General features: G+C 39.0%; 1 protein-coding gene and 1 pseudogene across 1 annotated transcript; one reads left to right on the top strand and one right to left on the bottom strand.

Moving 5' to 3' along the window:
- Positions 1–1470: 1470 nt before the first annotated feature.
- On the bottom strand, positions 1471–2901 carry LOC136767659 (fish-egg lectin). Its single transcript, XM_066721588.1, has 4 exons — positions 2817–2901; positions 2343–2588; positions 1886–2228; positions 1471–1755 (listed from the first exon to the last, which is right to left on the bottom strand). The coding sequence occupies exons 1-4, from the start codon at positions 2863–2865 to the stop codon at positions 1614–1616; spliced, it is 780 nt and encodes a 259-aa protein (XP_066577685.1). The 5' UTR covers positions 2866–2901; the 3' UTR covers positions 1471–1613.
- Positions 2902–16506: 13605 nt separating this feature from the next.
- Positions 16507–17320, top strand: LOC136767375 (1-phosphatidylinositol phosphodiesterase-like; annotated as a pseudogene).
- Positions 17321–18693: the final 1373 nt, after the last annotated feature.

Here is an 18693-nt window from a genome sequence, read left to right as displayed (position 1 = left end):
CCAGGGTTTATGTCCTAAGATAAGATCTTCAATAAGGGAGACAAGCGAGAACTTTAATTTTATAGCAATGATGTTTGTCAATTAAGGTAAATAGTTACACCAGAAAGAGAAGCTATTATCCTATGGATAGCAATCTTCTGGGAATTAGATGTCAGAGTCTACGGCTGCCAACTCTCAAAGTTTGCAATAACCTCAGTTGAGACCTATGGTGAGAGTAGATCGGACACCTCACAGAGGAGGGAACTGCACTAGTAATGCATAGTATTTGGAACATGTATGTTACATAGTTAGCAGTGGTTCCATAATTTTGCTTGAATAAGTCAAGAGGGTATGTATTCGTGTACAATCAGCAATGAGTCATTCAATAGGGATTTAAAGACAATATCCACACCGTCCCTTTGTAATGCAGAGGACAATACAACCACATTTAGCCACAAGCACAAAAACCATTCGGACAATGCAAAGTCATTATTGCTATATTGCGCTCTCTACAAACTACCCCAAAGAATCCACGTAACGTTCAACACTTGCCTGCTAAAAAGCAAATCCAGTGAAAGTCACCCACCTCCTTTTAGGTCGACAATTTTGGCATGCTTCATAAAAGTGCCATTGCCGTCATATGTTTAGCAGAAACTTTTTCTAACCTTCTAAAAATATAACCTAGAGCAGGGATTCCCAACCCTGTTCCTGCAGGTTTAGGTTCCAACTGAGCTATGAATTACTTAATTGAACCAATACCCTAATCACAGACCTTTCATGATTTTAAACATTAAGGTGTTAAGGTAAGTACAGAATTGTGTAAAGAACTTCATAGCGAACCAACTTTTATTACACCATTAAAAGTCACATCTAAGCAGATCGGTAGTATAGTTAAGGTTCAATTAACAGAGCTCTGTTGTAATAAGAAATGGACACAAATGTAGTACAGGAAACTTGTGAAGTTGCATGTATTGGGTGGTGTTAAAGCATAGAGCCATGTTTTAATAAAATATACATATTAAGCCATTAAACCTTTGTTCTTCACTGGTTTCAAAGAATGGTGAGCACCCTGTACATCCCACTCCTGTTCAAAATTACTGCCTTCATTACAACCCTCCCTTCACAGAAACTTAACTATGCATATTTATACAAGTACAATAACCATGCATTTGTGCATTTCTACGCACAAGTTCATCCATTCATTCTTGTGAACCATGGCACTGCAGTGAGGGAGTGCAGACTAAAGCCACTCCATCATAAGTGGGATTGCTTATGAATGTGTACAACTTTAGAGACCGAAGAAACGTCAACAGCACTCACAGAGTTGAATTAAAACCAATCAATTATTAAAGACCTAGTTATTGCAGGCAGCCAACTGCAAACCTGTACAAGTAGTACATTCAGAGAAATCCGGTTAATGGAGAACAAATTGGGATAGCAGTGCATTATGGGGGCTGCAAGTTAATTAGAAGAACTGGACAGAATACAAAATAAGGCATTAATAATTTAATAGGAAAGGTTACAAGGCATCCAAAAGTAAAATTTGTACTTTCTCCAACTAAATCAACTTTTCCATTAAGAAACTTAATAAGTTAAGGGCCATCTAAAAAAGATAAGCCAGAAGACGTAGCTTGCTAGACTGTGCATCTCTGGACTCGGCCATTTTCACAGACTACCCAGAGGATCCCACGGTCATACGACACATGCCTGCTTCTGCCAACAGCCTTGATTGGGAGCCACCTGCTGCCAAAGTTATTACAAGCATTGATACCAGCCCTGCAAGACGGGGAGATGGAGAATATGGTAAACGGATGCATTGAGTTAAGGCAGCCTTCCCTCACTATAAAAGACCGATTAACTAGGAGCAACAAAACTGGAACACAACTCCTCAAACCTAAAGCCTTACCTCCAGAAGACTAATCCCTTCCAGTTCACGCCATGCACACTGCCATCGGTGCCCACCTCCACCATGGACAGGGAGCCTGGAATGCGGTACCACTTGCGAGGGCCTTGGCAGAAATTCCCACTGACACCCATCTTGACAAAGATGTGGCCCAGCTTGTTCACCCCCCAGCACCCAAAAGGCCCACAGGAGTAGTAATTGAGCAATCCTGGGACTTGGCGCCAGGGGACACTGCCTGGGGACTCGTATGCCAGTACGGGCCTGCGGTTCAGACAGAAGATGCCCTGAGAGGCATTGCAGCCGACCACAAACTTGTCCCCCCCAGCATCAATCTGGTGGAGTCTGTCTGTAAAAGGGAAGGGGGTTTACGTCAGGAATAAGCAGTCCCAAAGGCCTCTGGAACAGCACCATTTAAAATGGAGAAACTCGCACCATCCAGTACACCACAGCTAGGCTTTACCTGGGTTGACTCTGACCCAGCCACTTCCCAACCACTTGAAGACCAGGTCTCCAAGGCCCACTCTCCACATCCCAGCTGGTCCAACACTGACATGTTTACCAGTTGCCTGGAGAGAGACCCATGCATCACCATTGAAGTCAACAACTTGGTCCCGATGATCAATGCCACACACTCTGCCAGCACCAGCATCAATCTGCTTCAGGATGCCAGGGATCGGATGACACCGCAGGGCTTCAGCTACCGACACTGGATGGAAAGTGTATAGATTTAGGTTTCCAAGTGAAGGGGGCAGAGAGAGTAAGCTTTTTTTTTTTTTTTTTTTTTTAAAAAGACAATTGCAGGAATGGGAGGAGTTTCTTGCACAATAGTACACAAACATAGTTTAATGGTCTTGGCCAAAGTTTACTAGAGGCTAGCTTACACACAAATCAGATATACATTTCTTGGATGAAAAAAGCACAATCACAACCTTACCTATGCCAGAGCCCACAATAAAAACCAGATAGACAATCTCTCCTCTCATTGTTGCTATTATACTCAGAGATGTCACACACTAACTAACCCCTTTATATGCTTTATATATAGGCTTTATATATCCAGTCACCCTCCCCCTTGCAAACACACCTTTCCAATCAGCTCTTTCATTGAATAATTGAATTCCACAGCTTCATAAATGTGGGCCCTTATCAGTAACAATAACATTGGTGGCTGTGTCCTAAATCACTACTGCAGAAAGACGAGAATTGCGTGAAAGAATTACTAAGACTGCATACAACACTTGCCACCAATAATGATCAACAATTACTATCCAGCTACCCTGCGTGTACTAAAGGTTTTCAGCTGCCTTGTATGTCTTGACTGGTCCCACCATGTGTAAATGACTCAGAAATTCAGGGATTCCTTAATAAATCAGAGGAGAAACATTTTTAGGATAAATGTGATGCCAGTAGCATACTAATGAACTGGTTTATACGGAAGAGCATTAGGGTCACTTAAGAGAGAGAAAAAAAATATATATATTATGAGAAAGAAATTCAAAACTTTTGAGATTTTTTTTTTTAAAGGCGAAATAAACTTTTGAGAAAAAAAGTTGAAAGTTCAGGTTCAAACACCAACAGCGTCGATACGGCGTCAATAGGGGACTGGGTAAAACCCGAAACGCCGGAACAATAGAAAGATTTACAAAGACGTCTAAAACAGAAAAATACTTATTCTGTGCTTTCAGAAACGTGTGTTTTAATTGCAAATATTGTATTACATAATGTAAATAATATTAATAATGAACTTCAATACTAATAATAACATTAACAATACCAATACAATTATTATTATTATTATTATTATTATTATTATTATTATTATTATTATTATTATTATTATATATACACATTTTCTACAATTTGTTAAACTGAACAGGATTTGTAAAAGTAATAGTGGTATTAAGGTGCAATAGTTTCATGCTTGGGAGCCATTTGTCGGACTGGGAAGAGACAGCCAAATAAGTGTCCCCAATGCCACAAGTTTGTATCTTAGATTGGGTTGTTAGCTTTCCAAGGGTTGCTTTCTAATATTGAAAAGACAACTCCCCAAAATCATCATAGTCCTTTTTAAGGTACAGTAGTTTTTTGCTGGGGAGTTATTTTTGGAACTGGAAACATACACCCAAAATAGTTTACAAATATTTGTCCATTCGAGCGATTAATAAGGCTTATTAGCGTTCTAAGGCATACTTTTCATTACATTATTTGTCATTTAGCAGACGCTCTTACATTTGTACCCATTTATGTAGCTGGGCATTATACTGGCACAATCTAAGTGAAGTGCCTTGTTCAAGCACTGCACCACCCAGGATTTGAACCCACAACCTTTAAATAATGAGTCAAGAGCCCTAACCACTACTGCACAGTGCTATTGAGTGCATTAATTTAGACATCAATAATTCCCTTTTATACCTAAATTTCAGTTCAATACAGCTCTACACAGTCTTTTTAACTTCATGATAACCTTCTCCTCATCTAGAACCCATTTCGGGTTTTACCCAGTCCCCTTATAACACCATATCGATGCTGTTGTGTTTGAACCTGAACTTTCAACTTTTTTTCTCAAAAGTTTATTTCGACTTCATATCTCAAAACTTTTGACTTTTTTTCTCAAAAGTTTATTTCGCCTTTAAATCTCAAAACTTTTGACTTTTTTTCTCAAAAGTTTATTTCGACTTTAAATCTCAAAAGTTTTGAATTTTTTTCTCAAAATATATATATTTTTTCTCTCTCTTAAGTGGCCCTAATGCTCTTCCGTATAAACCAGTTCATTAGTATGCTACTGGCATCACATTTATCGTAAAAATGTTTCTCCTCTGATTTAGGTTTATGTCTTTAAGTGAATGTAGATTTTTTAAAGCTGACAAAGTATGCAGTATAATTCAGCACAGTAAAACACAAAGTACTAATTATGATCAATATGAATATGGGATCAAGACATACATTTATTCTTATAATTGCAATGAAAATGTTTGGAAATGTAGTTTTTTTTTACTTTTTTTTTAAATCTTTTGAAATTCCTACAATGGCAACAATGGATTAATACAGGCTCTATACACATAGGTCTTGAATGAAAAATATACTTATACAAAGAAATACAAAGTAAATATACAAAGAAAATCAATACTGCATACACAACAGGATGTTAGTGATGGTTTAGATCAGTGTCCTGGAGTACCCCTTCTACTCTGCTGGTTTTTGTTCCAACTGAGCACTCAATTACTTAATTGAACCCTTAATTGAACTAATTATTTCCTAAATCAGAGCCTTTTAATTATGTTTAGAGCATTTAGTGTTAAAGTTAAGTATAACATTTTATAATATAAAGGACATTTTTTAGGAACCAACTTTGTATCAGTTACACAATTTAAAGAGTCAAATGTAATCAAATTACTTTAATTAAGTTAAATTATGTAATTGAGAGCTCTCAGCAGGATTTACATAGCTGGAAGTGTTTCTCAGTGCAATTTAGGATTTGGTTTTTGCTTTAAAATAAAAACAGTTATCAGGAAAACCATTTACACGTTTTCAAAATGGAAGGGGTTATCTCCTTTTTTTAAAAGCTTGAAGCACAGAGGTAGGCCTACTAATAGGGTTGTTCTGACGTGTATAATACAATTAGGCATAAATGCCCACATTCTTTACAGGTAGGATTTCCAACTGATTCCAATAGAATTACACAAGTAAGACAGAATTATAGTTCTAGACTGCCAATACATCACATTTTCCCCAACAGCAGTGTCTCCCACCTGGAATTGAACCCACCACTCTCTCCTCACCAGACCAGTGCCCAAACCACTACTCAACACCAAGGTAATTTGCAGTTCCTACTTTCTGTTGCATAAAACCTCCTAATAAAGTAGTTGCCATTGTCTGCATGTCAAGACATATGATTCTTTATCCAGTTGTAATGAGTTCATTTAGGTGAATGGGAGAAAGGCTACAGACAATACTTATTTCTCCAGCTTTATTAACTCATAGGACAAAGAGCACAAAACCATTATTAGAGGAAGCATGGTACATTTCAGCTCAAAGATGGAGCAGTTCAGAGCCTCACATGACTCCAAGAACATCTATAGAGCTAACAATCACAAGGAGATTGTTCATCGTAGGTCATGCACCTCTGGACTTTGGCCATTTTTGCAGACAATCCAAAGGACTCCAGGTGTATGACACAGATCTGCTTATCCCAGCTACCCTTAGAAGTTCCCATCTACTACCAAAGGGGTTACAGGCATTGATGACAATCCTGAGTGGCAAAATAGATCCTTGACAGGATTGTGGTCTTGTACAGCTAATAAACCAAGAAGGATCAAAGTTGTAGTCTTGAGAACTGCACATCCACATACTTGAGCTACTTTAAAGCTTCAAGAACAAATCTCCCCATTTTACAAGCTGTTCAACCAATCTATTCATAGCATAGCTTACTAACCTTACTTATCCTTGAACAGCTGGAACCTCACCTTTTGAATACCGAGCCATGTTTGTTCAATCCATGCACTTCACCATCCGCACTCACTTCCACCATGGACAGGGAGCCTGGAATGCGGTACCACTTCTCAGGGCCAGGACAGGAATTCCCACTGACACCCAGCTTGACCAGGATTTCATCTAGATTGTTCACCCCCAGCACCCAACAGGCCCACAGGAGTAGTACTTGAGCTCGCCTGGGACTGCCATCCAGGACACACTGCCAGAGCCATCGTAGCTCAGTGCAGGCCTGTGGTTCAGACAGACAATGCCACTGGAGGGATTGCAGCCCACCACAAACTTGTCCCCACCAGCACCAATCTGGATCAGGTTGCCTGCCAGAGGAATGAAAGAGGGTCTACATCAAGAATGTGACCTGATGGACAGCTGGTACAGGTCAAGGGATTCAGTAGATCACATCCAGGTCTTACCTGGATTAACAAGATAACTATTTACAGGGTAATTTAGTATTACATGCAGTTATGTAGTTATTTTAAGCACTCTCATACAATGTATTATAGCATATGTGTGTATTTGTTTATTTTTTATTTTACAATTGCTGCACAAGAGTGTGTTTTCTGGAAGGAAGAAAAAAAATGTTCATGAATTAGTTAAAGTTTAAACTGTAAACTATTAAAATCCGAATTAAGGTGCGTTCATACTGCCCGCTCGCTAGCGCGACAGAGCGAAACGCTCCCACTCATTTCCAATGAGAGCCGACGACTCCCGGCGACAGGGGGCGGGGCTACGCTCGGAGACAAAATCTCCGGGCGACAGCGACAGTGGAGAGTTGAGCAATGTTCAACCTTATGCAAATTAGCAGCGAGCGCGCAGTGACGGAGTTCGGCGACAACCAATGGCAGGGCAGATGTGCTCTGCATCCGGAAGTGCCTTCTCTTTCTAATGGCTAGTTTAAAAATAAGACACGCCCCCCCCGAGCGTGCAGAGTGCACACAATGCAGGGCTCAGCAACAGGGACTTGAGAGTTGAGCGAGCGGGCAGTGTGCACGCAGGGCCAGGCAGCTGTGACTTATAACATGATGAATGGCTTCAATGACGACACATGGAAGGTAGGGGAGATACTGTAATGAGGAGGTAAGAGTAACTGGTAAGTCACCGGATTTATGTGGTGCAGTACTTTAAAGGGGCAGATGAAAAGCGGGCTGAGGTTTTTCAAAGGAAGTTCGAAGGACATGTTGAAACAGGAATTTTGCAGTGGCGAGCCTGGTGGGGAGCCCCTTCAAAGGAACCAATTTACATGCCTTTGAAAAACGACTGATGGCCACTAGGATGGCGGTGAAATCAATTGTAATGTGGGACCAGGACGATGTGGAGTGGGAACAGGTTCCAACAATCCAGCTGTCACAAAGTTTTGGATTGAGCGCAGGATGCACAGGCATTGACAAACTGAGTCACATCCCTGATCATGGTGGGCCAGCAGAATGTTTTTCTTGTAAGTGATAACGTGCGCTGTATTCCTGGATGTCCAGAGGCAGGAGAGGCATGTATTCAGTGAAGCAGTCAGGGGCGCATGAAGATCGACAAAAGTGTGAGAAACCGGGCATTGTGGAGAAGCCGAGTCTGATACGAGAGCTTGCGTGATTTGAGCCATGTCTCAGCAGATTGGGGACAGCACAGACAGGACTGGATGATGAGGATGGTTTTCCACTCATCTCCCCTTTGTATGCTTATTAAGTTATATGCACTCCTAAGATCTAGCTTGGTAAAATATCGAGCCCCTTAAACTTGTTGCAAAGCCACAGGCACTGAGGGCAGAGGATAGTGATATTTAAACGTGAGTCCACTGTAATCAATGCACGGCCATAGTCCCCCATCCTTTTTTGCAATAAAAAAGAAACTGGCAGCTGCTGGGAAGGTAGAGGGACATATGATGCAGTTGAATGACCTCCTCCAGTCCCAGATCCTCATCTCTACATGCTAGCTCAGATTGTAAGTCTGCATGTAGTCCTTGTCTGAACTGGCTAGTTCATCCCATCCACTATATGACGCCAGAGTTCGAAACTTCAGTGCATTATCTGCCGCGGAGGAGATGCCCTGATTAAGGGTGAGAAGATGCTCCCCAGCCCCCCTTCCCTCACTGGGATGGTTAAACATATCCTTGAAATGTGCCATGAAACCCTCAAGGACCGTGTGATGGGACTTCGTTGCGACCAAAGCGCTGCTGCCCATTGCATCAAATTTATCTGGGACATCGAGGCGGATCTCCCGTGTCTCGGCTGTGGACTCTTCTGTATTTCTTAAGTTTAATTAGTATTATTTAGTTTCATTTACTTATTGTCAGGGGATTTAAAATGGTGTTTTCATTCTTCATGTCTGTAAGAATGTTACTAGTTAGTTATACTGAAGGCTGTACTGAAGGCCTTTAAGGTCTTCAGACTGCACCCCCATTCATGAAAACTGACCAGTTGTAAATAAGAAACTCTTAGCAGTGTATGTACAAATATAAATGTTTAAACTCTTTACATTCCCCATTTTGTTAAATAACACATTTGCTATTTTCTGCCATGTGGGAATTGTATTGAGTAGTAGTAGTATTTACTGAGATTATATTGGATCTTTGACTCACGCAGCATAAACCACTCTGAGAATAATCTAAACATTTTATACAGAAACACTCACACCCAGACACACACACACACACACGTATACTTGATCATTGTATTTATTCAAGCTTTACATTAACCCTTTCTAAGACTTTTGATATTGTCTGCAACTCTGGAAATTCATTTTTCATGATCTTTGGATGCTCCTAATACAGAATGTTTGGAGAAAGCTACGTTACTCTTAGACTACACACAGCCCCACCACTTCTACAGATCGATATCGCTCAGCATATTCAGCTCTAAAGGGGTCCAGGGAACATCACCTCAAAATGTAAACAGACCGGTCCAGCCGTGAGGCTAGTCAAATTCAACATCAGCAAATGCCCTGAACTCTGCCAACCAGTATGCATATTCTTCAGTCCCCTGAACTCTGCTCACCAGTATGTAAATTCTTCAGTGACCCAAGGTTACAAAATGCATGGACATGTCCTTACCATCCCCCTAGATCAAAATGCTCCACACCAACATAATCCTTGTCCATTTGAAAGCAATAAAACCTTTGGACATTTTGACGAGACAGCCTCGCTTCACTCGCATAGAGAAAATGAGCTATTTTATGAAAGAATCAGGAGGGCTTAAATAGAGCTCTTTTGGAGGGGGTGTGTGTGGGGTTGAAAACAGCGGAAGACCCCCACCAACCTATAAATTCCTGCAGAGCCCTGAACTCTGCTTGCCAGTATGCTAATTCTTCAGCGAAACCAAAACATGCCCCCCCTAGGAAAGGGCCTCAAGTTCAACGCAAGTTCAAGGTCTAAGGCCAAATCCCCACAGCACCCCCTTGCCCTAAAGTTCCCTATATTACTATTAAAGTTTGAATATTATCTTGACCAAGCTTTTCATTTTGTCATAGTTGTTGTGGCAAACATACTGAACTGTTTTTAGTTTAAGCACACCAATGGACACCTGGCTATTTATCAATTTTATGAGCTGGAAGTCAGTGAAGCAATCAAATGAACAAAATTCTCCAACCTCAGTTTCCTCCTTGAGAGAATACACATCAATATGTAGCGCCCCAAGGTTATTTGGGTTTTGTGTAGTCAGGGACGGACTGGGACTAAAAAATGGCCCTGGAATTTGACCCAGACTTTGACCCCCACAACCGGTCCTCGGTTACTCAACCGCCGCCGCCCCGATTACGCACACGTTCACACACCAGCCCCTAATTGCACCACTGAGCTGCATCGCAGCTATTACTGTACACTAATGCAGTGCTACTGTCAGACAGCTACTGAACTCACATGCTCTCTAAACTGTTATAAGAATTATACACAACACATACCAAATTATCATGATTGAACAAGTAGTGTAGCACTCAAATGATAGTTGTTTTAACTACAGATCATAAATATATTACTAAGTGGAAACAATAGCTTATAGATAGACTGAGTCATCATGGATGCAATTTATACAGGGCAGCTGTGTTGTGTCAAGGTCTGACCCATGTAAGTAGTAGGGCTTCAAACGACCATTAACCTGTTGAATGTAATGTAAAAATGCAGATTTCCACATAAATAAGCATATCCAAAAGTTATTCTATATCATGAGTGGGCCACACACTGCACAATAACTAGTAATGCTCAACGCTATCCAAGGGAGTGCTGATCCTCTTTGTAACTCGTGGTCAGAACTACTTGGAACTACTGACCGACGATGCAAAACATATCTAATAAATGTGTTATTTGTAATTGTATTATCGAATAATTTTTACTACAATATTAATCAAATGTGATCAAATTGTATGAACTCAGTGTTTGAGTTTGGTATTGAACTTTATTGTTATTAAATAGTGATGTCATGCCACTGGGGCATCATTTCTCTTAGATGATCCCTCACCACTTCAGCATTTTTCAACTTTTTTTTTGCAGAAAAGTCAAGCTTTTTTCCTTTTTTTTTAACATTGAATCAGGTAGAAATCACTGTGGAAGGCACTGTATATTTACAATTAGTAGAATTTTATCTGCTACTGTGTGGAAATGCATGCAGATATGATTAAAGTGGCACAGTTAAAACAGAAATAGTACAATAAGACCAAATGATTTAGTAATAAAGTGTAACTTTGTAAAAAGCTTCAATTGCAATGACACTAATTGTTCTTATACTTTGTGCAATGCATTATGCACACCCTTTTAAAATACTTAAAAAATAATAATTTAATGGATCAGAAAGACAGTTTTGATTGTGCCAGAAGATCAACTGGCAAGAGCTGAGAACACCAATGAAGTGTGTTCCATTCAAGCAGTTAGATGTCCCAGAGTGAGATGTGTCCGTGCGAAGTGGAATACAAAGTCAAGCGGATTGGTCCCTTACTTCGCTTCAAAGCGCACATCTATTTTGCATTAAGACTGATCACAACTCTCAGCTCTCTTAACCTTGAATGCATCCTCCACTAACTGGAACATGTGTGGGGCTACACACTGGGGCTTGTAATTTACTGCACCTGCAGGCATAATCACGTGGAAAACAAGGGCTTAACCCAGGCATGGCCAACCTTTTTTGGCCAGAGTGCCTAAAGTCTGGTTTGTATACTTTAGTAAGTGCTAATGGGTGCCAATGATAAATTAGGGATATAAAAGTTTATACAGGGGCTAAACAGCATTTTTTTAACCAATATATATATATATAGGTAGAACCATCAACCCCCCCCACCTGCCACATGCATCCACTGCCAACCTCCCCCCACCTTGAACCCACCCCCTTATCCCTCCATAGTCCTAATAGCAAGTGAAGATTCAGTCGGTTAATGGGAGTCTGCTGCTGAATATGAAGCTGAATGAAGCGAGGCACATATTCTTCCCCAAAAACAATATAAATATGCAGGTTTCATTTTTGCTCACAGATTATTGTCAATTTACAAATACAAAAAAGCAATAGTAAGCACTTCACTAGCTCAGTCATTTTTGGAATATGTCTGTTTTTATTTTGGACAATGAGAATCTTTAATCCTTAAATCAGTCAGTCTTAATTATATTTAGTGGAACACCATGCCAAAGCATGTCATAACATTAAATAATAAAGAATGAGTGCATCATACAATGAACACATAATTTAAATGTTGCAGTATTGCTACCGTGCAGTAAAATGCATGAATCACATTTCATCACGCATTAAGTTTGAGGATTATAATACTAAACTGCATTTAAAAACCACAATCTACCCCCAAAACAAAGTGCCACAGATTCTCCCATTGCCCTGCCGTTACATACAAGAAGTAAAGGTTTGTTCATTTGGCTGCATTAACCTGTCCATATTGTTTTGTGTTTTATTTGTACTTGCTCTGTTATTACCAATGCACCTTCGTTTTTTCAGTGTATATTTACTTAATATCTACTGCTTTTACATTTTGTAAAATAACCAAAACTGGTAGATTAATATACATTGTGTGGCACTTATGTTTTAAGAAAAAAAGAATGCAGTGTTTTCAATCTACCGTCAGAATGAATGTGCACAAATGTACAGTACAAAACAAATGCGTAATTTATTTATTTTTGAGAATTTACAGCTTTCTTTTTCCAACTTTATTAAGTTTTTAAATGGTCGGAGTGTTAAATATGAATGTGTGGCCATTTCTCCATTTGATACAGGAGATAACTTTTAACAAAATGCAAAATACATTAATTGCTGACCACAATTAATCACAACAGGACAGACTTACAGTTTGTCATCTTCCTCCTGCTCCCACAGTGCCGCAACGCAGCATAAACATCATCATAACACTAACATCTTATCAGTAACGTGTAGATTTTCGCAGTTCTGCGCGGCTCCACCAATGGGAGCAGAGGATTCTGCAGTTCTGCGCATAACTGCGAAATTCTCCGCAAAAGAAGCCGACATAAAACATGAAAACTAAAAAATAAAAACAAAAAACCGAACAACAAAATTGGTCGCGTTCATACATGAAACATGATATCGTAAGTATCTTTGTGGCAACCCTATTAGAAGGTGGTGTGACTGCTGTTTAGTGCAATAATATGTATTTACCCAATTGTTCTTAAAATATGTACAATACAGTAAAAGCACAATAAAGTACATTAAAGTACACCTACTTAACAAAAAAAAAAAAACACAGGATACCCTATATATGTAGTTAAAAGCATTACATATCAACCATTTGTAAAAATCGTAATTTGTTTTCCGACTGTACCCCCACCCCATTAAAACATTTAGCTGCAAGACACCCAATATTAAATCTGACCCAGACCCTTTTATGAATATGCAATGCAACTAATCATGATTATGTAAAGTTCACCCTATATTACGATTTGCACTATTGTAGTCGCCGTTTCTGTGCTGTGAGTTTTCTGAAGTTATATCTGAATCCACTCTCCTTTACACTCCGCTGATACAACTCGACCAGGTAGGTTAAAACTACTGTTTTAATTTAATGTAAACAGAAACAGATATATTATTCCATGAGAAATGTTGCTAGTAATGTTGTTTTTATACTGGTAGGTCAGTATAATGATAAATTGATGATCAAATGTAGCCGTTTTGCTATGAAAAAAGCAAGCATATGCTTGCAAGTAAATGTTTCAATTAACCAGACATTTTAAATGAATGATCGCCATAACTAACTGATATATTTTTCTTTGGAGTTCAGTAGGAATTGAAACACTCAGTCCTGAAGCTGTAGTATAGACTATCCTCAAAAGATCTTAAAGAACGTCTGTGGTCACTCATCTTCAATGTCTGAAAACATTAGGCATACATTCCATTATAAGTTCTACTGGTTGACTGCTGTGTTTTCATGAAGAATTACCATGAGGATCAAACCAGCAGTCATTTGGGACCGCAAGACAGTTCCTCTCACCCTCTGTCTGCTTATCATGTAAGTATGTGTACAGCATAGCCATTTGAGAAACGTTATATTAACTTTTGCAGGCACATACAGTATAAACTTCAGTGTTAAATTCAGTCTTAAAGAGTACATTTGAACACTATTTCACATCATGTTTGGTCCCACCCTACAGTGTTAATGTTACTCTTGCAGCAGTGTCAAATCACCAGTGTTGTTTTCACTCTGTTACGTCAATAAAATAAAGACTGCACTGCTCTAACCAGTGTTAATTACATTTAACACTATGGGGTAGTTAACACTTACAGTGTTAACTCTACTCTAAAATTTAACTCTCCTCAGTGTTAAAACATTCTCATTTTGTTACTCCATTAATGCGTTAAAACCCTGTTTACAAATGATAACTAGAGTTACCACAGAATTTGCGTCTATTATTTATTTATTTATTTATTAGCAGATGCCTTTGTCCAGGGCGACTTACAAAATATAAGAGCAATACAAAGTGCAATAACACAGTGCAGTTCAAGGCATAATGCATTTTACAAATTCCAGTTTACACAAGTGTATAGGAGATATACAGTAAACAATATATAAGGTCTTGCATCCTAGATTGTAAAATCAGACAATATGTTAATTCAAAGTTAACAGCTAAGTGATTGAAGTGCAAAGTAATGCAAAGGTAAGTAGTATGTCAAAACGTTGTATAAGTGCAATCTTACAGGGGAATGAATGACTAAATTACAAGTACTGTCTGAAAACATGTGTCATGAGTAATTGCTAGAAGGAGTTCAGGGACTCTGCTGTTTAGACTTCACCACTTAGGGGCCAGGGATGAGAAGGAGCAGCTCTGGAGGAAGGGAAGCGGAGAGGAGGCAGGGTTAGTCTTCTGGCACCAGAAGACCGGAGTAGTCTGGAGGGAGATGTATGGAGAGGTCAGGGTCTGAAGGTAGCTCAGTGCATGCAGATATTGGGAGCCAGTGGAGTAGTATGTGCGAATTGGGGCAGAGAGAATACCAGGCAAACTGCAGAGTTCTGGATGAGCTGGAGTGGGTGGGTAGTAGTTGCAGGCAGGCAGTTCTATATGCTTTGGATGATCAGAAATGTGTGTATTGATACTGTGTAGTACAATCTAGCAGTCCTTTGTCCATCCATTTTTTAAATCACTTATCCTGGTGAGGGTTGCAGGGAAACCAGAGCTGATCCAGGCAAGCATAGGGTGCAAGGCAGGAATACACCTAGGATGGGACACCAGTCCATCACTGGACAGCACACACACAGGGCAATTTAGTGAGACCAATTAATCTAACCCTGCATGTCTTTGGACGGTGGGAGGAAACTGGAGTGCCCAGAGAAAACCCACGTGGACATGGGGAGAACACACAAACTCCAGACAGACAGGCACCCCTTGTCAAGACTTAGACCCGGGACCCTGGAGCTGTGAGGCAGCACTGCTAACCACTGCGCCACCACGCCAACCCATAGTCCTTTGTTATATATATATAAACACTTCATATAATTTAATTGGTTTTACAATTGATTTTTCAGTAAATATATACCCAGACCCCAGACTTCGGATTTAGGGAAAAAAAACTGGACAACACAAATATAAATATATTGGTGGGTAAAGACACATTTTACCCTCAAACAAGAGTTCCTTTACAACAATTGACATTTATACAATAATTAAACAATAAAACAATTATTCAGGAAACTACCACAAATGCATTGCAGGAATTGTAAGTTATTTGGTGTTACACCAGCACAGTGTAAACTCAACACTCTTTATTTTGACACCCAGAATTAACACTGACTCTCAAGATGGTTTAACTCTCAAAGTGTCGATTTAACCCAATAAGTGTTGAAACTATATATTAACACTGTAATTTTAACACTGTAGAATTTGCTGTGCAGAAAAGCCACATTTATCTTCTGGTAATTATGTAATTGTTGTTATATTGCCATTTCTCTTGCAATCACCTCAGAAACACAAATAAGTTATTTCGGTCTGAAGAAGGACGGTTCATTAAAAACTAATCAGAGTAATGGTGTCCCCCACTTTATAGAAGGGTTACATTCTATAAAACCCTTCCATATAGATACATTTCAATCTAATGTGCCTGTATATTCTCATTATATAATTGAAGATACATTTCTACAAAAAAAGTTAACTATGATATTGCAAAAATAAATATCACAAGAAGCTTTATTACATTACTCTGTACTTTATTATGTATTACCATGTTGTTTGAAAATAGCAATATTTTTATATACTAAATATATATTAATATTTTTGAAGGAAATGTCTGTTATAGATAAACAATTGTATTTCCATTATAGTGAATTTTCTTCCTCAATTAATAATGTGTCTTGTAATGAAGTTCTGTGAGTTGAGCTTCCACATAATGATTAAACATTAATAATTAAACAATATTACATTAATATTACTTCATATAATTAAACTGAGAAACATGTAAAATCTATATGCTTATTTTATGTTTTTGTATATATGGAATTTCTTTGAAATAATGATATTGGACTGCTAATACAGTTTGATATTTTATTAATTATTTATAATGTTTTGAGCAGTGCTCTAGCACAAATTAGCAAACAAACAAACACATGTGACTGTAATGTGAATTAAAATTATTGTTATTTTCAGAATCTTTAGTCTTGAGTGTACTGGGAACAGGATTTATTTTGATAACACACAAACCCCTGAATTCCTCCAAACTGACTGGATGGCAAACATTCCCGACAACACGCCCCTCTCTGAACTCACCATCCCTGGCACCCACGACACCATGGCTTTCTACTGGGGGATGCAGCTGTGTGCCAGACCTGGCCGATAGACCAACAGCTACAGGCAGGAATCCGGTTCCTGGACATCAGAATCCAGTGTTTATGTGGTCAGACCCTAATTGTCCATGGGATAACATATCAGTTTAACTGCTTTGAAAATGTGGCCAAAGCAATCAAGACGTTTCTTGAAATACATACAAATGAGACTGTTTTAATGAGGCTGAAAGTGGAGCTTTGTGAAACGACATACACCTATGATACAGTGGTTGAAAAATTAACTCAGACTGGTGTTTGGAACATGATGTGGCATGAAGAGAGATTGCCACTTATGCACGAGGCAAGAAGGAAGCTGATTGTTCTGCAGGACTTCAATGCAGGCAATTTCAACATCAAATACAGCTCACTGGACATTGGTGATGAGTTTAAGGTGGAAAACATCAATGCTAAGTGGGTCAGCATACAGAATCACCTAAACTCTGTCTCAGCAGGGGACAGAAACAAAGTCTTCCTTACCTTTACCAGCGGCACAGGAATCACTTTTATAAATCTGTGTTACAGATGTGCCAGTTGCATTATACCAAATCAATAATCTGGATGAGAACACCAGACCTCCAAAGTATGTTGCAGAAATACATAAATAGACTTCTCTACAATCATGTGAACAATTTGCAACCTCCTAAACCACATTTGGGGATCATTGCCATGGACTTCCCTTCAGTCTGGCTGATTCAAAAGATAATTTAATTAAACTGAAAAGCTGCCTCTGTTGACAAAGTTCCAGATGAGATGCTATCTTAACAAAGGACCCGATTAAATAAAAAATGCGCTGTATTCCATTTTCCTTGTGTGGTTTCTGAGGCACCGCGAGACATCAGTTGTTATGCAAGATAAAATGGAGGGAGGCAGTCGCAAATGCTCCCTGCGAGAGACAGCAATGGCTCATGAAGAAACAGAAATTTGGCGCTTAGTGCTGTACATTGAAAGTATTAATCTACCAGCTGATACAAAACTACAAACCTGTTCTTTGTAGCGGTTACAAGAAAAATATATAAAATAAAAACCAAAGCCACCATTGATGACAGCTGTGTAGTTATGTATTAGGTTAGATCAAAGCTGATGTGTTCGCTTATATGTGAACAACAGATCAATGCAAATATTTTATTCAGCATCTACTTATGTGTAGCGGCGCATTATATAAAACATATGACCCAATGGCTAATCTCAAACTGTAAAACAATACATCATATTGCCTCCCATTGTGCAAAAAAAGTCAAAATCATTTTAGGTTTAATACCATGAAAGTTTAGCAGTGCAAAATCTGCTTGCAGAAATGTCACTAATGCCTCTGCAAGCGATTCGCAGTGTGAACATTTTTTATTTAATTGGGCCCAAAAACTGTCAATCCATGCACACACACACAAACTTGCTGGCACAAGTTTGGGGTTAGAGGGGTTATTGGGGGGTAGGGAAGGTAAAGAAACTGTTATTCCAATTTTTTTTGGTGTGTTTTTTACTAACTGTTAAAGTGATTAAATAATAAAGTTGTACTCCCGTGGGGGGGGGGGGGGTCGGCAAGAAAACAAAAACAAAAGAAACACCTGCTCTTCCATTCACCACTGGCAATATCAAATACCTATACCTAAATACTTATTCCACCTCAATTTCACTCCACTTATAAAAACCACAGAAGATGATCTAAACCTATCGATGAACTTACCACTCTATAATTGGCAGAATTACAACAGTTAAAATGTCTGTTGTACTCAAAATCTCTTCACTATGGACACAGTACAACCTACAACCAATTGGTTCCAAAATTTAGATTCAATACTACATTTTACTGGAAGAATAAAAAACCTCGGATTAAGTTAACCACACTACACATTTTTATCAGTACTACCTGGCTAACCAACTACAATATATTTACAATACTCAAGTAAACAGATCAATCCGTGGATAGAAATTGAACAGTTTGTAACCAAAGAAATTTCAATTAATTACTTACCTTTCATAAGCCCAACTGTTAAACATCATAGCTGCTTTAAGAACACTGTAATCTCCACAACTCTGACAGCTTGGTGGAAAATGAACAAAATCACTCATTCTACCATGACACCCTGCAAACT

The sequence above is a fragment of the Amia ocellicauda genome, chromosome 14, assembly GCF_036373705.1.
Source record: "Amia ocellicauda isolate fAmiCal2 chromosome 14, fAmiCal2.hap1, whole genome shotgun sequence".
Classification (NCBI taxonomy): domain Eukaryota; kingdom Metazoa; phylum Chordata; class Actinopteri; order Amiiformes; family Amiidae; genus Amia; species Amia ocellicauda.
The sequence above is the reverse complement of the archived record's forward strand: the minus strand, read 5'-3'. Positions and strand labels throughout refer to the sequence as shown.

What these genes read in the sequence shown, in the direction of transcription:
- LOC136767659 (XM_066721588.1), bottom strand. Translation starts at nt 2,865, where the DNA reads ATGAGAGGAGAGATTGTCTATCTGGTTTTTATTGTGGGCTCTGGCATA. An exon ending in CTGGGTCAGAGTCAACCCAG is followed by an intron (nt 2,229 to 2,342) that starts GTAAAGCCTAGC and finishes TCCCTTTTACAG; the next exon opens with ACAGACTCCACCAGATTGAT. An exon ending in AAGGGATTAGTCTTCTGGAG is followed by an intron (nt 1,756 to 1,885) that starts GTAAGGCTTTAG and finishes CCCGTCTTGCAG; the next exon opens with GGCTGGTATCAATGCTTGTA.